The 19,037-nt window shown below is 35.4% G+C and overlaps 1 protein-coding gene across 1 annotated transcript; it reads left to right on the forward strand.

Annotated features, from left to right (window-relative positions):
- The first annotated feature begins 208 nt into the window (after positions 1 to 208).
- LOC117339889 (ras-related protein Rab-24-like) lies at positions 209 to 11,130 on the forward strand. The gene is made up of 7 exons (XM_033901601.1): positions 209 to 657; positions 2,953 to 3,021; positions 3,749 to 3,895; positions 5,382 to 5,481; positions 6,781 to 6,831; positions 8,642 to 8,713; positions 10,692 to 11,130. Exons 1-7 carry the CDS (start codon positions 526 to 528, stop codon positions 10,760 to 10,762), a joined length of 642 nt encoding a protein of 213 aa, XP_033757492.1. The 5' UTR covers positions 209 to 525; the 3' UTR covers positions 10,763 to 11,130.
- The last annotated feature ends 7,907 nt before the right edge of the window (positions 11,131 to 19,037 follow it).

Below are 19,037 nucleotides of genomic sequence, written 5' to 3' on the forward strand. Positions count from 1 at the left end.
ATACAGCATTACGTGTAATTGTTTGCGTAAGTGAAATTAATTATAATAACAAAAAGGATATTTCCCTTAAAGCATACCGAAATAAACCTAATTAAAAGAAAGAAAGAAAGAAAGAAGGAAAGAAAGAAAGAAATTCCGGGTAATATTGTCACTCAACTACATTTAGAACATTCTTAAAACATTTATCAAACCATGATCTAGATCTTCCGTTTCCGACAGGCGCTTGAAAGGAGGTGTCATTTCCTTAATTTACGTCGTACGTGTTTGGTGTTTGTTATCGTGTGTATTTAATGTACAGTTTAGGTTTCAATTCGTGAGATGTTTTAAACAATTGGCATTTGTTGGCGAACAGGATTGAACAACGTGATCGATGACGTAACTTACATCGCACTGTCTTGTGCAGACGCCATTTGACAAACTGAAAGTAGACTAATATTGGGATATTACGTCAATGGTTTGGATACTTATTCAAGGCATGGATGCCATTTAAGGTGTCAGTTGTTATTTGGAAGACATAAACTGAGAATGATGAGACGTGGAAAGCCAGTGGATCATGTCGATATTAAGGTTGTGTTGCTAGGTAAAGCTTTTGCCGGGAAGACCTGTCTGGTGCAGAGGTACATCAACCAAACCTACAGTGATACGGCATATTCTAACGTAAGAATGAGATGTTGCTTTAATTACTTTTTCAGGCAATCAGTGCGTCTTGATGTTTTAGCAATTTCAAAAGTTACATCTGTTCTCAGAAAGTTAAAGGGTCAAAGAATATATTCAAACAGACTTAGGCCTAGTATATCTCTTCAACAGGTTAGGAACTTGCCCCTAAATGTGAGAAGTCTTCTTACAAAAATGGACATGTCATAAAGATTCCAAGGTTGGAGCAATAACTGTCCGTGTGCATGAATGTGGTGTTGAGGGTGCCTATAAATCTATACACAATGCCACTGTTACAAAATTTGTATATTCTGTATGTATGTATACTGTACAGGGGTACGGCATTTGATGTAATAAATTGATGTGAGGACATTGCATATGTATGCAAGGAATGTAAAGAGAGGACAAGTTGGGATTCGTCCCTTGGACTCTAATAAAGGGCACCAGTTTCAACACAGGCCAACCAGAAGTGTGGGCATGGGAGGGTTGTATTGGGGACTGTAGGCATGGGAGGGTTGTATTGGGGACTGTAGGCATGGGAGGGTTGTATTGGGGACTGTAGGCATGGGAGGGTTGTATTGGGGACTGTTCACAAAGAGTTGGTCAAAATCATGATAGGAAGTAGAAAGAGTTGTTTGAATTGTTAAGTGCTCACTTAAATGAGTCAAGTGTATTTGAAGTAGCTACAGAGACTGGCAGGGAGTTCCTGTCTGTTATATTATGTGGAAAATATGAAAATAGATTTAAATTTGTGCTTGCTTCTTGTCTGTGAATCTTGTAAGCTGTCTGGTTTGGGTATTTTAATTTGTATGTTGATTAATCTTGCATTCCTCTGCAGTTTCTCTAATGAGTTCCATTGAAGAGTATTTACCATGATGGTATCTGATTCAGGGTAATGAATGAGCTGTATTATTCAGTGAACACAAATATACCTGGAAATTCTCTTTTGTACTGCTTCTAACAGAGTGATATGGTCCCTGGTAATGATCACATACTGAGCATACATAATCTAGCTGAGGATGTGCTAAGGACATGTACATTAGGGCCTTTAATTGCAACATCCTAGAACAATTGTGCATGTTAGGCACAGAAAATTGAATTTGCAAGACTTCTTTACACTTTATGATTGAGTTTCGATTACATGAATCACCAAAATTTTAGCATTTGTTATGTTCGATTGATAACACACCTCTTTTGCTTATCATAAATAATTTCGTATGCTTATCTGATTTGCTGATCATAAACAATTTTATAAAACCAACAAAAAAAAATAATAAGGAAAAGAACTGCAGTTGTCAATCAAATATAGCAAGTTCTGAAATTTTGATGCTATCGTAAAGTTAAAAGTTGTCTTACAAAACCAAGGCTGTCTGACTTCAATGGGGGAGTTTGATTCCCAGCCTGTTAAATCCCATGTATCAAATATAATTTGAAAGAGTCAAAAACATAGTCTTAAGGATCAACTTGGAATTCCTTATTATTATATATACAAAGAATTTATATAACCCTCTGTTATATGGCATCAATTCAATAATACATTACTAAATACTAATAAACAGTCAGGTAATTTATGTGTAAAGTTGATGAGTTGGGAGTAAACAATTTACATTTTCGACTTCTTCTCCAAAACCACTATACCAAATTTAATGAAATTTGGCTGGAAGCTTCTATGGCTAAAGGTCAACCAAAATTGTGAATTATACCGGTCCCCACCCCCAAGGGGCCTGAGGGGCGGGGCTCAAAAGGGTCAAATTGACTGAAATTTCAAAAATCTTCTTCTCTGCTCTCAGATATGGTGGAATCAAACACTCTTCATAGATGGAATGGTCTTAAGGTGCTTTACCAAAGTTGTGAATTTCATGACAGGGGTCTCACATTTGCACCTGGGGAGGGGGTATACTTTACTATAGTTTATATAGGGAAATCACATTTTTGACTATAATTTGTTTGATTTCTGTTGGAACTCATTCTAACCTGGTAAACATTATCAGCATGGGATGACAGTTTGATGGCATGCACATGTTTGCCCTGACTGACCCCCAGGGGCTGATGGATGGGGCTAAAAAGGGTCAATTAAATTAACTAAAATACGGTATTTCAAATCTCAGGTGACCGTTAAGGCCCATGGGCCTCTTGTTAATTCAAAATACCTAAATTTTACTACATATTTTGTAAGGGTAAACAACTGTCTAGTTTGATATTGCTTTGCTACCAATTGATTTCAATAAAACTTGATAGTGTCGGTACATGTGTACTTGTATAAATCAGTATTAAATACACAGATTTATTTGTTTATAGACCATTGGTGCAGCCTTTGCATCAAAGAAGCTGAATAGCAAAGGAAGAAATGTAGTGTTGAATGTTTGGGTAAGTAATATAACTTGATGGTGATTTTCATGTAAAACCTGTAATATTGATAATTTCATTGTGGTACATATCTTGTACATATATTGATTTGTGGTTAAAACCTTAAATGTTCATGTGATAAAAACCTGAAATATGAAGTGATTTATTTGTGGTAAAAAAAAAACTTGCATTGATTTGTGGTAAAAATCTTGAATGTACAGTGATTTGTTGTGTACAGGGACTTGTGGTAAAAACCAGAAATTTACATTGTTTGACTTTGTGCTAAAATTCATTTTCCTCCTGCTAACATAAAAAAAAGAAAGGAAAATTAAAATGAGTACATTGTCTGATCCCTGTGTGACCTATGTAGACAAGTCTGACTATAAACTTTAAAAGGTTTTGTGTATTTTTCAAAATATTTCTGTACATTGTAAAACACATTGATTTCTTCATTTTATCTCCTTGACATCAGTTTTCATGTCATTTTGTATTTAGGAAATATTTTTGTATTTTGTTGATATGATAAAATCACTACCATACTGTCATCATAGATGTTATAAGGCTCAGTGTATGACCTGACTCGGATGCAGTGTAATTAGTGTAATTAATGTATACAACATTATAAGGAACTTGTCTCAAAGGTTTAATTTTTGTTCACCAAGATTTGCATAATAAAAATTAAGAATTCTTTCATAAAATCTCATATGATATGAAAACTCATTTATGATGTTATGACCTACCACTGCAGGACACCGCTGGCAGTGAGAGGTACCAGTCCATGAGTAAGATCTATTATAGAGGAGCTAGGGCGGCCATATTGTGTTACGACCTTACAGACAAGTCAAGCTTTGAGAAAGTTCGATTCTGGGTCAGTGAGTTACAGACGAACGAGGAGGTGAGATTTCTTAGGAACCTTTTAAATCACTAATTCTTCATGTTAACACTATAAACGTTATACTTTTTATTACACTGGTAATTGAAACTAATTTTTCACTTGCCACTTGATAATTATTATACCCATACTTTTAAGTAAAGGGAGGAATATACACAGTATATAATAATCACTATGTCTGTTTTATATTGCACTATCTTGTTCTACACATGATTCAATTTTGGTGGTGATTGATCAAGTTTAAAGGTCAAAAGTCGCACTTGACCACTTTAAAATCAAAAGCTTGTGATCATGATATTTCATGAATATTTGGACAAATTTATTGTATTGAAGAGGAGGGTGGGGGTTATAATAAATATTTGAGCCTCTGCTAACTTTGGCGAAATGTGTTAATAAATTAAAAAGTTTTCATAAATTACAGTGAAATCCTTATGTTGCTTTCAACAAACTTTACAAACACCAGATTCTACTGACACCTGACTTTACTGACACCTGACTTTACTGACACCTGGCTTTACTGGCATCTGCCTATACTGACACCTGACTCTGTTGGCATCTGGTTATACTGACACCTGATTTTACTGACATCTGGCTTAACTTAATTCGACTTTACAAACATCTCACTCTAGTAATTTCACAAGTGACTTTCCTGACATCAACCTTAATGACAGCTCTCTATACTGACACCTGACTTTACTGACATCAACCTTAATGACAGCTCTCTATACTGACATTAACCTTAATGACATCTCTCTATACTGACACCTGACTTTACTGACATCAACCTTAATGACATCTCTCTATACTGACACCTGACTTTCCTGACATCAACCTTAATGACATCTCTCTATACTGACACCTGACTTTACTGACATCAACCTTAATGACAGCTCTCTATACTGACATCAAGCTTAATGACAGCTTCTCTATACTGACACCTGACTTTCCTGACATCAACCTTAATGACATCTCTCTATACTGACACCTGACTTTACTGACATCAACCTTAATGACAACTCTCTAAACTGACACCTGACTTTCATGACATCAACCTTAATGGTCAATCCATCTCAAGCTCCACACACTACTTCCTTATCAAGAGTACTAGATCAAAGGTCAAGGTCATTTTAAATAGAAAAGATTGTTTCCAGACGATAACTTAAGATCAAGTGGACCAATCAAAATCAGACTTCCTTATAAGGACTGCTGGTCTGGGATTTATTTTTAAAAGTAAAATGAGCAGATCGAGAGAGGGGAAAAAAGCTTTGTATCATTGGATATCATATGTGTCGCTGAAAACATGGTGCAACAGAAGTTATGATTCAATGTCATTTCAAACAAAATAATATAAGCTTCTCCGATCTGAGACTTTAATCATTTCCCAAACCAGGAATCAGTGTCTGTATGTTATATATAATTTAAACTATTGTTGTATTTCTGTTGCTTACAACTCCAGATTGTTTGATGTAATGATGGCTTGTATTTGTAGCATTGTCGGATGTATCTCTGCGGTACGAAGAAAGATCTGTTAGATGAGGATGCGGAATCTAGAGCGGTCAGTTTGAGTGTTGTGGAATCATTAGCACAAGGTAAAACACTGTGATCAGGTTATATAACTCTCTGTCAGGGGATTAACTTATCTCTGTCGGGGGATTAACTTATCTCTGTCAGGGGATTAACTTATCTCTGTCAGGGGATTAACTTATCTCCGTCAGGGGATTAACTTATCTCCGTCAGGGGATTAACTTATCTCCGTCAGGGGATTAACTTATCTCTGTCAGGGGATGAACTTATCTCTGTCAGGGGATTAACTTAATTATCCATCCACTTGTTGGAAAATACTGATATACATGTATATATGGGTTGGAGGTAAGCTGGTAGTCTTACCCTTAAGTGTTTAGAATTATAACAGGAAACTTTCAATTCTGGAAACTTTCACCCTCTGACTTAACAATGTATTTTTGACCTGTTTAAAGTTCACCTTCACCATATGTGAGATGGCTACAGTATGGAGAAGCAAAGGTCTTGCTTAATTCTTTAATTTACCCTCTTATTGGGCATAACATGCTGACAGTACTAGTTAAACGGTGATGAGAGATTCCCAGTATGCAGTAGACATCTTAAAAAAGAAATGTTTCGTTATCAACCAACTCTTATTTACTGTCAATTTAGCCTTAGAATATATAGCAACAACTACAAATTTACACTTACCCGTGCGGTACATACGTAGCGATATTGGACTGGGCTGAACACTGGTGGCCTGGAGGTAGCTCAAATGGTTAGAGTGTCCATCTAGAGTTCTGCGGTCTTCTGATCAAGTCCCAGTTGGGTTGTTACTTTCTTCTTCTCCTATTAACACCAATGGCCAGGACTCTAACATGGATAGACCATCTGCCTGGAGATCTGAGGTCTCCATTGGGACAGGCAGCTCAAATGGATAGAACGATTGTCTACAGTTCAGAAGTCGTAGGATGGCCAGAGAATCTGTCTAGTTAAGAGGTCGCAGAATGGCCAGGTAGCATAAATGGATAGAGAATCTGTCTAGAGTTAAGAGGTCACAGGATGGCCAGGTAGCATAAATGGATAGAGAATCTGTCTAGAGTTAAGAGGTTGCAGGATGGCCAGGTAGCATAAATGGATAGAGAATCTATCTAAAGTTCAGAGGTCACAGGATGGCCAGGTAACTCCAATGGTTAGAGTGTCTGTCTGGATTTTGAAGGTCACAGGATCAAATACTGGTTGGGTCATTGCTTTCGTCCTCTACTAATAGTGCTGGTGCCCAGGTATATCAAATGGTTAGAGCATAAGTCTAAAGTTTTGAGATCCTGGTACCTATTACACTTGTATTTGTTGTATCCAAACTGATAATTATGGTTTTCTACTTACAGATCTACAGTCAGATATCTATGAGACATCCAGTGTGACGGGAGAAACTGTAGGTGAGTACTAATTTTTTTTTTTTTTTTTTTTTTTTTTGGAGTGTGGGAATGCACATTAAATAAAAGTAATTTATTTGCGTTCAATAGTAATATTTGTGATAAACACATTTGTCCCATGAAATATATGTTACAACCAGGAGTTCACACAAAACAATATTGTGTTTGGCGACTTGTTGCACCAGCAGTGTGACACAGTATACAAACACAATGAGAATAATGACCTTCAGGGTTCCGTTAACCCTTAACTAAAAGTTGTATTGTGATACTTAATACTCCATAATTAATGGAATATCACGTTATTAATGTCTAATAGACGTGCCCTGAAATATGTTTTCTATTAGATCAAAAACTGTTCCGCTCTATACGCGACCTCAGCTGGCAACGCCTTTTTTTTTTTTTTTTTTTTTTTTCTTTCATATCTACATATTTTTTTTTCTTTATGATTTTATCATAATTACATTAATACCACACATACATGTACATACCATACATGTACATACATACATACATATATACATACAGTTCATGTACTAATTTAAATCTCTCTTAATCCACTTGTTGGGTGTGATTTGTCAAAATCCAAGATAACTGTTACTGATATTAGAATTTCTTTTGGGTGTCTTGTCAGCACGAAAGTGTAATTCTTGAAAGAGTTTGATTAAACTTCAAAGTAAGTTTGGTATACTTTGGTAAAGTTATATATAACTGGATACCAGGGTCATAGGTCAAAGTCATTGGAAATAGTTTCCTCTTGAATGAAGCAGGACTTGGGTATTATAGTGAGCCTTGCCATGTATATTTATATGCTTGCTGTTATGATCCTTTAAAAGACATTGGTGATTCAAATACTTGTACCAACTGAAACAAATTAGAACCAAGCGACCTTTCAACTAGTCTGAATGACTCTGACTTTCCACTTTAAGATAGTGTGTGTAGCAGATGATACAGTATATCAAAATGGATAGATAAAGATGAATTGTTCAGCCTACTTTTGACATGCATGTAGGATATCTGTATAGTTTAAAATTATTCTTTTGATTATTATCTCATCCTGCCTAAAGGGCAAGTGAGCTAAACTATGCCATGTCTGTTTGTATACCACACCAACATTTCTTTCAAACAACTTCTTCTTCATAACCAAGAGGCCGAGAAACCTGATATTGGAATTGTAGCATGATGGGCTACCATGTCCATTCAAATGAATGACCTTGACCTTCATTCAAGGTCGCAGTGGTCAAATATATATGTATAAATCTTAAATAACCTCTTTTCAATAACCAAGAGGCTATTGGATATTGGGCCTTAAGCGTTCTGGGGTGAAGTCCTACCAAGTTTGTTAAAATAAATGACCTTGACCAAATAGGTCACATGGTTCAAATGTGCTGATATATTTGGGTCAAATAATCCGAAATATTTGAATGAATTCTTCTCCGTAACCAAGAGGCCAAGGATAATGATACGGAGCCAGTGTAGCAGCCCTAAGATGCAGGGGTACTAAGTTTGTTCAAATGATACATAATTTTGTCAAAATGAATACAGTTAGCCTACTATTATATTGAAATGAAGAGATAATCATCTTAACATTCACATAGATGACATAGGTAAACCTTAAAGTAGCAGGTGACTGATACAGGCTCATTGTGCATCTTGTTTACTAGGGATATTGAAGTTTTATAAACTTATATTGTAAACTCCTTATGTCCTTATTTCCACCTTAAATTACCTTATTGTGTTTACAGGATGTAAAATGATAGCAGCTCTTTATTCAGCATGATTTATAAGATTTTATTAATTTTGATTTTTTTTGCAGATGATATGTTTAATAAAATTGCTGAAGATTATGTCATCAATATGAAAAATAATCCTCCTAAGACAGAAAATGGTAAGTTTTTATAAACACTTACTTTTCTAATGCAAAAACTGCCTTGATTTATATAATATTATTTACTTAAATTGTATTTGGATTGCAAATTTCTGTTTTTTTTTCTAAATGTGTAAATTTGCATTTTAATACACCTGTCAAATTGATGGGATTATTTTCTAGCAAAAGTTATTCCCCTTGGTTATTTTAGTATTTGAATTTTCGTCCGAAGACTTCTACATTTTCTGACTGATTTCTTTGAAACTTGGCACGCTTTGTAATCATTAGATGCTGTGGTTCAACAAAAAGAATTTCGATTCTTTCGAAATGCATAAAATTTTGCAATATTTGTGAAACAAGTCATATAAACTAATATTAATCACGCTTGTTGGCCCGGATTGAGGTGTGTGAGGGGTCTTATTTTGGGAAGAAACTGGGGTACCTGGGGAAAACGGATGTGGTTGGGCAGGTGACCCTGTATCTTTTAATGTCAGTTTGGGAGATCAAACCAGAATAGGTCGCCTTGGTTAAACCACCCCATATACAAATGTACCATTGGCCATGTTTATTGTCCCGTCCTGTTGCAGCCTGGCCCATTCCGAATGAACAACATATCTTTTTTTCATCATAACATCAAGCTCAACACCTGATCACATTCTGGTGGTCAAGGTGAAAAGGTCAAGGGTCATCTTTGAAGCCTTCTGATTGGATGCATTGCTTCAAAGGAGTAGGAATATTCATGTCTCGTAGATCTGTATAATTCAGTGATTAAAATCAAGTACAACCAGGCCTTTTCAGGTTGGAGAAATCACACACTCTTAAAACATACCAGAAGAGGAGGCTAGATCTACACCCTGTCTAAAGCCTACCTGATGCATTGTGTATACACACTCTCTATCGCTAGACAAACCATCTGGGGTAGGGTATCATGAAATATTCATTTACTGGATGTAAATTTTGTGTTAATCATCAACCCCTGATAAAGTAGAGCAAACTTTTCCTAACTAGAAGTGTGGGCCTCTCAGTTTTGTAGAGGAGAAAAATAAAAACTTCCTGTTCTGAATGTACGGACTGATGAAGTGGAGTGTTTCAATTTACTTCTAAAATTATCAGTAGTCTAGTCAAGAGTAATATCACCAACAGGAAATAAATAGGATTGTATCTAGGCCTACTTCCTGTTATCATATGATTTACCAGTGTTAGTATATACAGTCAATAATCAGAAGTCGACATGCATGTACATGTAATTCTTAAGTTTTCATATTTACCAATCTGGATGAATTATTATTTCGAATTATCATTAGGCACATTCATTGCCTATCTATATTGTAATTCCTTTGGTATTTACAGTAGTGTAGTAAGAATGTGGATCTTGAAGGGGTCTTGGCCAATTTTCCTGTAATACATGTATCTTATACAATTGTTGTGCTGTTAGTACAAGTCTTTAATTGTACAAGTCTGTAATCATTTGTACTGTTGGTTACAGAGTTGTACAAGTCTGTAATCATTTGTACTGTTGGTTACAGGGTTGTACAAGTCTGTAATCATTTGTACTGTTAGTTACAGGGTTGTACAAGTCTGTAATCATTTGTACTGTTAGTTACAGGGTTGTACAAGTATGTAATCATGTGTTGTGTTGGTAACAGAGTTGTACAAGTCAGTAATCATTTGTACTGTTAGTTACAGGGTTGTACAAGTCTATAATCATGTGTTGTGTTGGTTACAGGGTTGTACAAGTCTGTAATCATTTGTACTGTTAGTTACAGGGTTGTACAAGTCTATAATCATGTGTTGTGTTGGTAACAGAGTTGTACAAGTCTGTAATCATTTGTTGTGTTAGTTACAGGGTTGTACAAGTCTGTAATCATTTGTACTGTTGGTTACTGGGTTGTACAAGTCTGTAATCATGTGTTGTGTTAGTTACAGGGTTGTACAAGTCTGTAATCATGTGTTATATTGGACTTAACTCGTCTGTAATTATTTGTTTTGTTCGTTACAGGATTTGACGAGTCTGTAATACTGGATGAGTACTCCCCACCTACACAGAGATGGAAGTGTCCCCAATGTTGATTAACTCTTGCCAGATTCCTTTTGATAAAAGATGTGTCACTATCATCTTAAGTGATTGTGTATGATATTGCTAGACTTTGATGTTTCCAATTTGTGTGAAATGTGCAAATTGTTTTCATGGATGAAGTTTATTTTTAAAGTCACATTTTTTAATTGTATTTTCCTGTTCTTGACTTTATGAAGCCTTTAGTAATTAAAATGCTTTCTGGTTATGTATCAATTTGTGAATGGACAACCTAATGAATTTTATATTTGTCAAATGGAGATGGCCCTGACATCAAAAGAAACTTGGTTATATTTTTCTTGTTATGATTGATAAAAAGTTTTATTTGTTTAATTGATTATTTATGATTAAGGTTTCTCTTTGATATTTGTTGTTGTTGTATTTAAAGTGACAGGATTCCAATACTTTACTGACAAATAATATACCCATCCCTAGCATTAAAACTCCTTTCCACATAAAAACACCATGTGACACATCTGCCAAACACTGTATATACAGGCCAATGTATCATATAGTGTCATTATGGTGAAAAAGATGTAATACTTTAATATGGGGGAGACAGTTACCTGGACTCATCTTTATTGCAGTTCAGTAGGAATTAATTGGAACAGATGTCCCTCAATAAACCCCACCGGCCCTGACCTTGAACTAGAGGTTACACATTGACCCCTGGGTTATTTAAGAAATAATTAACGATGATTCGTGTATTGTTGCAGGATATACAACGAGGACGAGGATATTTTGCAATTAAATTAATAACGAAGGCCTGAGTTATTAATTGAAATTGCAAAATATCCGAGTTCGAGTTGTATATCCTGCAACAATACACGAGTCAAAGTTGATTATTTCTATTCTACCATGTACTGTTTAGTTCTGAGATCGACCTTTTTCTAAAAGAAAAACAGCAAAGAAACCCCGAGAAAACCTTGTAATTTTTTTCTTTAGTATTGTATTATTTGTTGATGAAATATACAAAACAGTACTACGATCAAAAGCATCAATCATATGGCATTGATTTTGAAAATAAAAAAAAAAAGGATAAAAAAGAAGAAAAAAAAAAAAAAAGGGGGGGCCTCCGTAGGATTCGAACTCGTGTCGTGATAAAAATATATTGAAAGGCTAACCCATTAGCCCACTCGGCTATAGTAACCTTTTATAGAACGGGTGAATATTAGATATATAAAATTGTAACAGCCGTACCTCATGGCCGTGTATTATTGGCAGGAGCGTGGGTTATTGGAAAATAATACATGGTTTTAAACCAATCAAAACTGGCGTTGCATAGCAAACATGGTAGAATATAGGGTACTGTATAGTAGCTTTTATTCACGGGAGATTCAATTTCGCTATACATGTATTTGCAGTCAAGGTAATGTCCGCGAAATTAAATACCCGCAATTTTGTTCACCCTGTGATGACTGACCACCATGACATTAAATAAATAATCAATAAATAAATAATAAATATTCGACGAATAAGTAATCAATGAATAAATAGTCAATGAATAAATAATCAACGAATAAATAATCAATAAATAAATAGTCAATGAATAAATAGTCAATGAATAAATGATCAATGAATAAATAATCAATGAGTAAATAATCAATTTCACAGACCTGTCTTTCTTTAGCTATACCAAGTAATGTAATTTGATGCTTTTCGTCATTTTCCGTGAAGTACATTTTAATTTTGTAATCAAAACGTGCGCTTAACTATAGTTATTTGGTTCAATGGTAATTAATGAGTTCAATAATGACCATGCTTGCATAAATATGGGTAATACATAATAGCAATTAATTATTGTATTGGCTATTGTGTTATTGCCGCAGGGAACAAATGACACACCTGTCTGGTCCCAGTTAAAGACGAGCTGGCCTGGAAACTCGTCATCTTTAATGATCTTTTCTACTCTCTGATTGAATACAGTTTTTATTTCCTCAAATTCTCCAGGAATATCTTTTTTTAATTCTAATCATGAACACAATTCGTTCTCTAAGCCTTACCTGGTACATACAACTCATTCATTCGTGTAATCTCGCTGGTTTACATAGCAGATCAAGTATCTTATATTATCCTATAAAATCACTCGAGGAGTTACAAATGGTTACACTGTTACTAATGTCATAAAGATAACTTATACTGATTTTACTATTGTAAGAAATTGAAAATGTGTGAAACTCTGTCCTCACAAATTAATCTCAAAGAGGAAAACATGAGATTTTCTCCCTGCGGATAGTAACAATATGTAATATTGATATTGATTAAGGTCAAAGGTCACCTTCACCAGATTAATCCAATCGAAATCCAGTATCTGGTGTAAGATCAACTACATCAATACTGCACATACATGTTATACGAAGTAGAAAATCATTTGTTTGTAAATATATATTTAGTATATATTATGGGGATATTTAGGGGATAGCCCTACTGTGTTTTGAAATCTACAGTGGTATATTACGTTTTGTACTGGTCACTGCCCTAAGTTTTTGTAAAGAATTGTCCAGTTCCAGTATTAATACTAGATTATCTCCCCTTGTTTTGAAACTTTGAATCAGGGTCAGACTTATCCTACTACAGTCAAACCTGTCCATAAAGAACGTCAAGGGAGATACTTAAATGGTGTTTATAGACAGGTTGAGATTTGTTGAACTAACCAGCTGATTTCGGAATGGCCATAAGTCAATTGATATATGGGAATTACATGTTTAATACACATGTATAAGTTACATGTACAATACATACCAAACTTGTAAACCTTTATTTATGATTTTAATATTCTAGAGACAGGGCCTAGTCTTATTGTGATTATGTTATATCCCAGATTTAGTTTGACTAGCAATGCATATACGAGTTGATAATGTGAGATTTTAGGATAACATATATTAGAATATTTACCATTGTATGGCACTGCCACTATATAACCCTACCAATTCAGTTGCGAGTTCACCAGCTTATGAACTGCCAACTGAAATTTGAATTTGAATATTTCAAAAAAAAAATCGCACGACAAATAAAAAATTGCAGATGGTAAATATAAGCCTTGAACGGCTTTCAGTTGGCATTCATATTGACTATGAATGCCAACTGAAAGCCGTTCAATGCTTAAATAACACACTTGTGTTGCTCTGAGAATGTGTGACATACGTCCTCCACGTCTAACACAGTTCTCCTTTACTGTAGGAGGTAACATTGATGTCTCTTTGCCTTGTTATATGAAAATCTCAGTAACAAATTTGATGCTGTAAAAATCATCAAAATACAAGTATAAGATGATTTTGTGATAAATTTTAACAGTGTTTATACAAAATATCAATCAAAGATCATTTAGAGTGTGTTAATTAGTTTTCTGGATTTCATCAATATAATTGTGTTAGCTGTAAGATTGTATTTTTTTAATGACACAATCAAGGTAGTCTGTTTAAATTGATAATATACAGTATTTCAAAGAAATTATGGACTGATTTTAAGCTTTTACAAGTACATTGTACATTTTTGTATATTCATAAAAAAAGAGAATCTTTAATCAAGCACTTTTCATGTGATCCCTTTTTTTAGTTCTGATAGTGCTTCCCATGTGTGAGGATGTGTGTGTACTGGTATGTGTGGATGTCCATTCACGTGTGTTGGGGGAGGATGCTTCCCATGTGTAGTGTGTACTGGTATGTGTGGATGTCCATTCACGTGTGTTGGGGGATGGTATAAGTTGGCATGTTATGCTTGTTATAGGTTTGTGTTTCAAATGGCTCATTTATAGTATGTATACCACTTGAATACTACACAGACACTGGTATCCAACCCGACAACGGTATCGAACCACGACGGTATCGAACCACGACGGTATCTAACCACGACAAACAGCGACGGTATCTAACCAAGGTGGTATCTAACCATGGCGGTATCTAACCAAGGTGGTATCTAACCAAGGCGGTATCTAACCAAGGTGGTATCTAACCAAGGTGGTATCTAACCACGACGGTATCTTACCACGACGTTATCTAACCAGGACGGTATCTAACCACGGCGGTATCTAACCAAGGCGGTATCTAACCAAGGCGGTATCTAACCAAGGCGGTATCTAACCAAGGTGGTATCTAACCACGGCGGTATCTAACCAAGGTGGTATCTAACCAAGGTGGTATCTAACCACGGTGGTATCTAACCAAGGTGGTATCTAACCAAGGTGGTATCTAACCAAGGCGGTATCTAACCAAGGCGGTATCTAACCACGGTGGTATCCAACCAAGGTGGTATCCAACCAAGGTGGTATCCAACCACGACGGTATCTAACCAAGGTGGTATCTAACCAAGGTGGTATCTAACCAAGGTGGTATCTAACCACTGTGGTATCTAACCAAGGTGGTATCTAACCAAGGCGGTATCTAACCAAGGCGGTATCTAACCAGGTGGTATCTAACCAAGGTGGTATCTAACCAAGGTGGTATCTAACCAAGGTGGTATCTAACCAAGGTGGTATCTAACCACGGCGGTATCTAACCAAGGCGGTATCTAACCAAGGTGGTATCTAACCAAGGCGGTATCTAAGGCGGTATCTAACCAAGGTGGTATCTAACCAAGGTGGTATCTAACCACAGCGGTATCTAACCATGACTATTCCATACTCTACTCTAGACGGGTAGTAGAGATAAACAAGGATGAAGGATTTAAATTTGTTTGAGATTACTATTTGATTATGCTTTTATAGAACAGAAACAACATCCTTGTCAGACAATAGCATTTGTGGCCTAACATGTACATTGTATGAGAGTGATATGATACAGGAGTTGATGTGTATATACATGTACAGTCAATGTATGTAAAATTTTTATTTCCCGGGGTCATTGTTCCTGATTCAAGATATGATATGTATTGAAGCAGGACTTACCAAATTTGTCCTTAAAAAAGCCCCCTCCCATAAAATAAAGAGTTCAGTATTGTTTTTACCCTTGAATAACCTCTTTCGCCTATCTATACTTAAATAACCCCTCTCTTCCAAAGTAAAAGTTTAGTACTGTATTTATCCTTAGATAACCCCCCTACCCAAGAGTATAAGTTTAGTACTGTATTTATTCTTTAATAACCCCCTCCCCTAGTGCAAATGTTCAGTAGCATATCTTTATCGTCAAATAAGTCCCCTCCCCTAGTGGAAAGGTTTAGTATTGAAGTCTTTGGAGAGCTAATTTGTTAACCATTTTTAGGTTACTATTGATTAATTCTGCAAAAGTAAACAGGGTCTTATTTGTTGCTCGGAGGTTAAATAAGGTAAATAAGATTTTGTTGTTTCTGATTTTGTTGATTTTGAAGTTGACTATATGTATATGATATATACATGAATGTTTAAATGTTACATGTAATTGAGATATAAACATAACATGTCTATACTGGGTGTACATGATATCAAAACATATGATTTCATTGATAGGGTTTAGTGCAATTCATCGTTATACTAATCAGGTACGGTTATTAATTAATGTCTCACAATAATTATGGCACATCTGTTTCTTTGAAGGGGCATTACTTCATTTGAATAAAGTTTAGGTTGTCAAAATTAAACTTTCTGGAAAATATATATTTTTTCCAAGTAGTAAAAGTTATAATCTTTCCATTAATAAGGCAGTTTTACTCTCAAGATAAACCAAAGTTCTTCGAGTATTGAGTCCTGAAAATTCTTAATTCGACCCGAAGTATCACTTATTTCTGCAAATTACATATTTTAATTGTATACGATACGCCTTTTCAGTGTACATTTCGGCCTTAATTTCCTTACTTGTAGGCACAAACACTCATATAATCATCATTCGGAAAAAAATTCCTCAATAGAAAATGTGTGTGTTTCCGATGTGCGAACGAAGGAATTAATGCCCCTTTAAGCATGAACTATAGTAATATAAGTGCTGGTATTTATGAGTTTTACCTCCGATGAAAAAATAAGTTAACCTTCAAATTCATGCTTAATTTAAGTTTAAATTGTACTGTTGATATCATACAGTTAGACTGACACTGTATTTGTAAGTGAATGGTTACATTCTCAGAAATCATAGAAATATTTTGTAGTTCGGGATCTTTCTGGAGAATTACTTCCCTTTACCATACTTGTGTAGGTGAATGGTTAGATTCTCAGAAATCATACCAATACATGTATTTGTAGGCTAGGATCTTTCTGGAGAATTACTTCCCCTTATTGTAATTGTGTACAGTCGAACCTGTCTATAAAGGACACCTAAGGGACAAGACAAAAGTGTCCTTTATAGAGAGGTGTCCTTTATATAGAGGTTCAACGAGTTATGTCCCTTATAAACGAAGAAACAAACCAAAGTCTGTTTATAGTACACTATATGTCTCCTGATTTATTATATTTAAACACTGAAACAAATGAATAATTGACAAATAATTAAAGATAAATGCTTAATTAATTAATTTTCAATCATTCATCTGACACAAAAATTGAAGCTGTTATTTTAAATAATTTATATTAAGCATATAGTTTCAAAACAAATCTTCACAATATCATACTATACTGAATATCTATTCAGACAAATACTCAACATAGTCAAAAAAGTAAAGGTAATTCTTATCATAGTAAAACAATTTTCATTAATCCTCAATATTTTGGAAAATAAATATGTTTGAAATATCTTTTCTATTACAACATTAACTCTTTATAAATGAAAGTGCATTTTCCTCTGATAATTATAATCCCTAAGCATTTATTTTGAGACATATTTTCTGAAATCCATGAAGGGATTTAATTTGATAAATACCGTTTTCTGGTTCAGTCAATTAGTATAGTGTATACAAAGACACTCGGAACTCTTCAGCTGTTCTTGATATGTTACGTAGTCGTATTCCGAGGAGTTCCGAGTGTGAGAAAATGGCGGCTGATAACCATGTGCCTGCCCTGTCAGATTTGCATACGGTTGATTTTGTAAGTAAAACAATTATGACAGACATAACTATTGCTTTGTCCCTCTTTTGTTGGTCTTGATAATGACTTAATTACCCCCTGACCATTCTTGTTGTCTAGGCTATGGTTGAATGGCTAAGCTTAGCTGTCACCAGTGGGGTTGAGTAAACAAACACCTCTGCCGATGGCGATCGGTCACTCTATTGTAATTACTGCCCATTGTTACAGCAACTTACAGGTAACAGGACAGTTAGTGACTGATGAAGTGGCTTCCTAAGTTAGCATTGCTGCCAGGGGAGTTGAGTAATTAATGCTCTGCTTGTTATTTAGAAACGTTTTACACACAAATATCAACACGGTTATGGTTTCACGTGTCCGTTATACGGAATTTTTAACAACTTTACGGACAAAAATAAGTGTCCGCTGTCCGCATTAGGAAGGTGTCCGCTATATACATGATATTTATATAGTGATTTTCATTGGGGATTCCTGGAAGTGTCCGTTATGGACAGGTGTCCGCTATATAAGGGTGTCCGCTATTACAAGTTTGACTGTACATACCAATACACGTATTTTGTTGTTTGGGATCTTTCTGCATAAAAAGTTCTGTTGAACCTGTGGAACCTATAAAAACAATTATTATACTGCATGCTTTAATTTGTTGTCTGTAATTTTGTCTGAAATATCTATTTTAATATGCTATTTGTACCTTGAGGAGTTTGATATTAAAACACTGCACAATTATACAAACTACATTTTCAGCTCACCTGGACCGAAGGTCCGGTGAGCTTATGTCATGGCGCGGCGTCCGTCGTCCGTCAACATTTGCTTTAAATTGCTACTAGTCATATAGTTCTTATTGGATTTTAACCAAATTTGGTCAGAAACATCCTTGGCAAAAGGCGATAAGATTTTGCATAAATGGTGACTCTGACCCCCAAGGGGCCGGAGGGGCGGGGCCCAATAGGGGAAATTGAGGCAATTCCTTTAAATCGCTACTAGTCATAAAGTTATAAATAGATTTGAACCCAATTTAGTCATTGGCAAAAGGCGATAAGATTTTGCATAAATGGTGACTCTGACCCCCAAGGGGCCGGAGGGGCGGGGCCCAGTAGGGGAAATTGAGGCAATTCCTTTAAATTGCTACTAGTCATAAAGTTATAAATAGATTTGAACCCAATTTAGTCAGGAACATCCTTAGGGGAAGGGGAACAGATTTTGCATAAATGGTGGCTCTGACCCCAAAGGGGCCAAAGGGGCGGGGCTCAATAGGTGAAATAGAGGTAATGCTTTAAAATTGCTACTAGTCTTTAAGTTATGAATGGATTTGAACTCAATTTGGTTGGAAACATGCTTGGGGGAAGGGGATC

This window comes from Pecten maximus, chromosome 12, assembly GCF_902652985.1.
Source record: "Pecten maximus chromosome 12, xPecMax1.1, whole genome shotgun sequence".
NCBI lineage: Eukaryota > Metazoa > Mollusca > Bivalvia > Pectinida > Pectinidae > Pecten > Pecten maximus.

Excerpts from the sequence above, each read along its gene's own strand:
- LOC117339889 (XM_033901601.1), top strand. The coding sequence starts at position 526 with ATGATGAGACGTGGAAAGCCAGTGGATCATGTCGATATTAAGGTTGTG. Across the intron at positions 5,482-6,780 it reads TGTGGAATCATTAGCACAAG|ATCTACAGTCAGATATCTAT; the intron begins GTAAAACACTGT and ends TTCTACTTACAG. Across the intron at positions 8,714-10,691 it reads TCCTCCTAAGACAGAAAATG|GATTTGACGAGTCTGTAATA; the intron begins GTAAGTTTTTAT and ends TGTTCGTTACAG.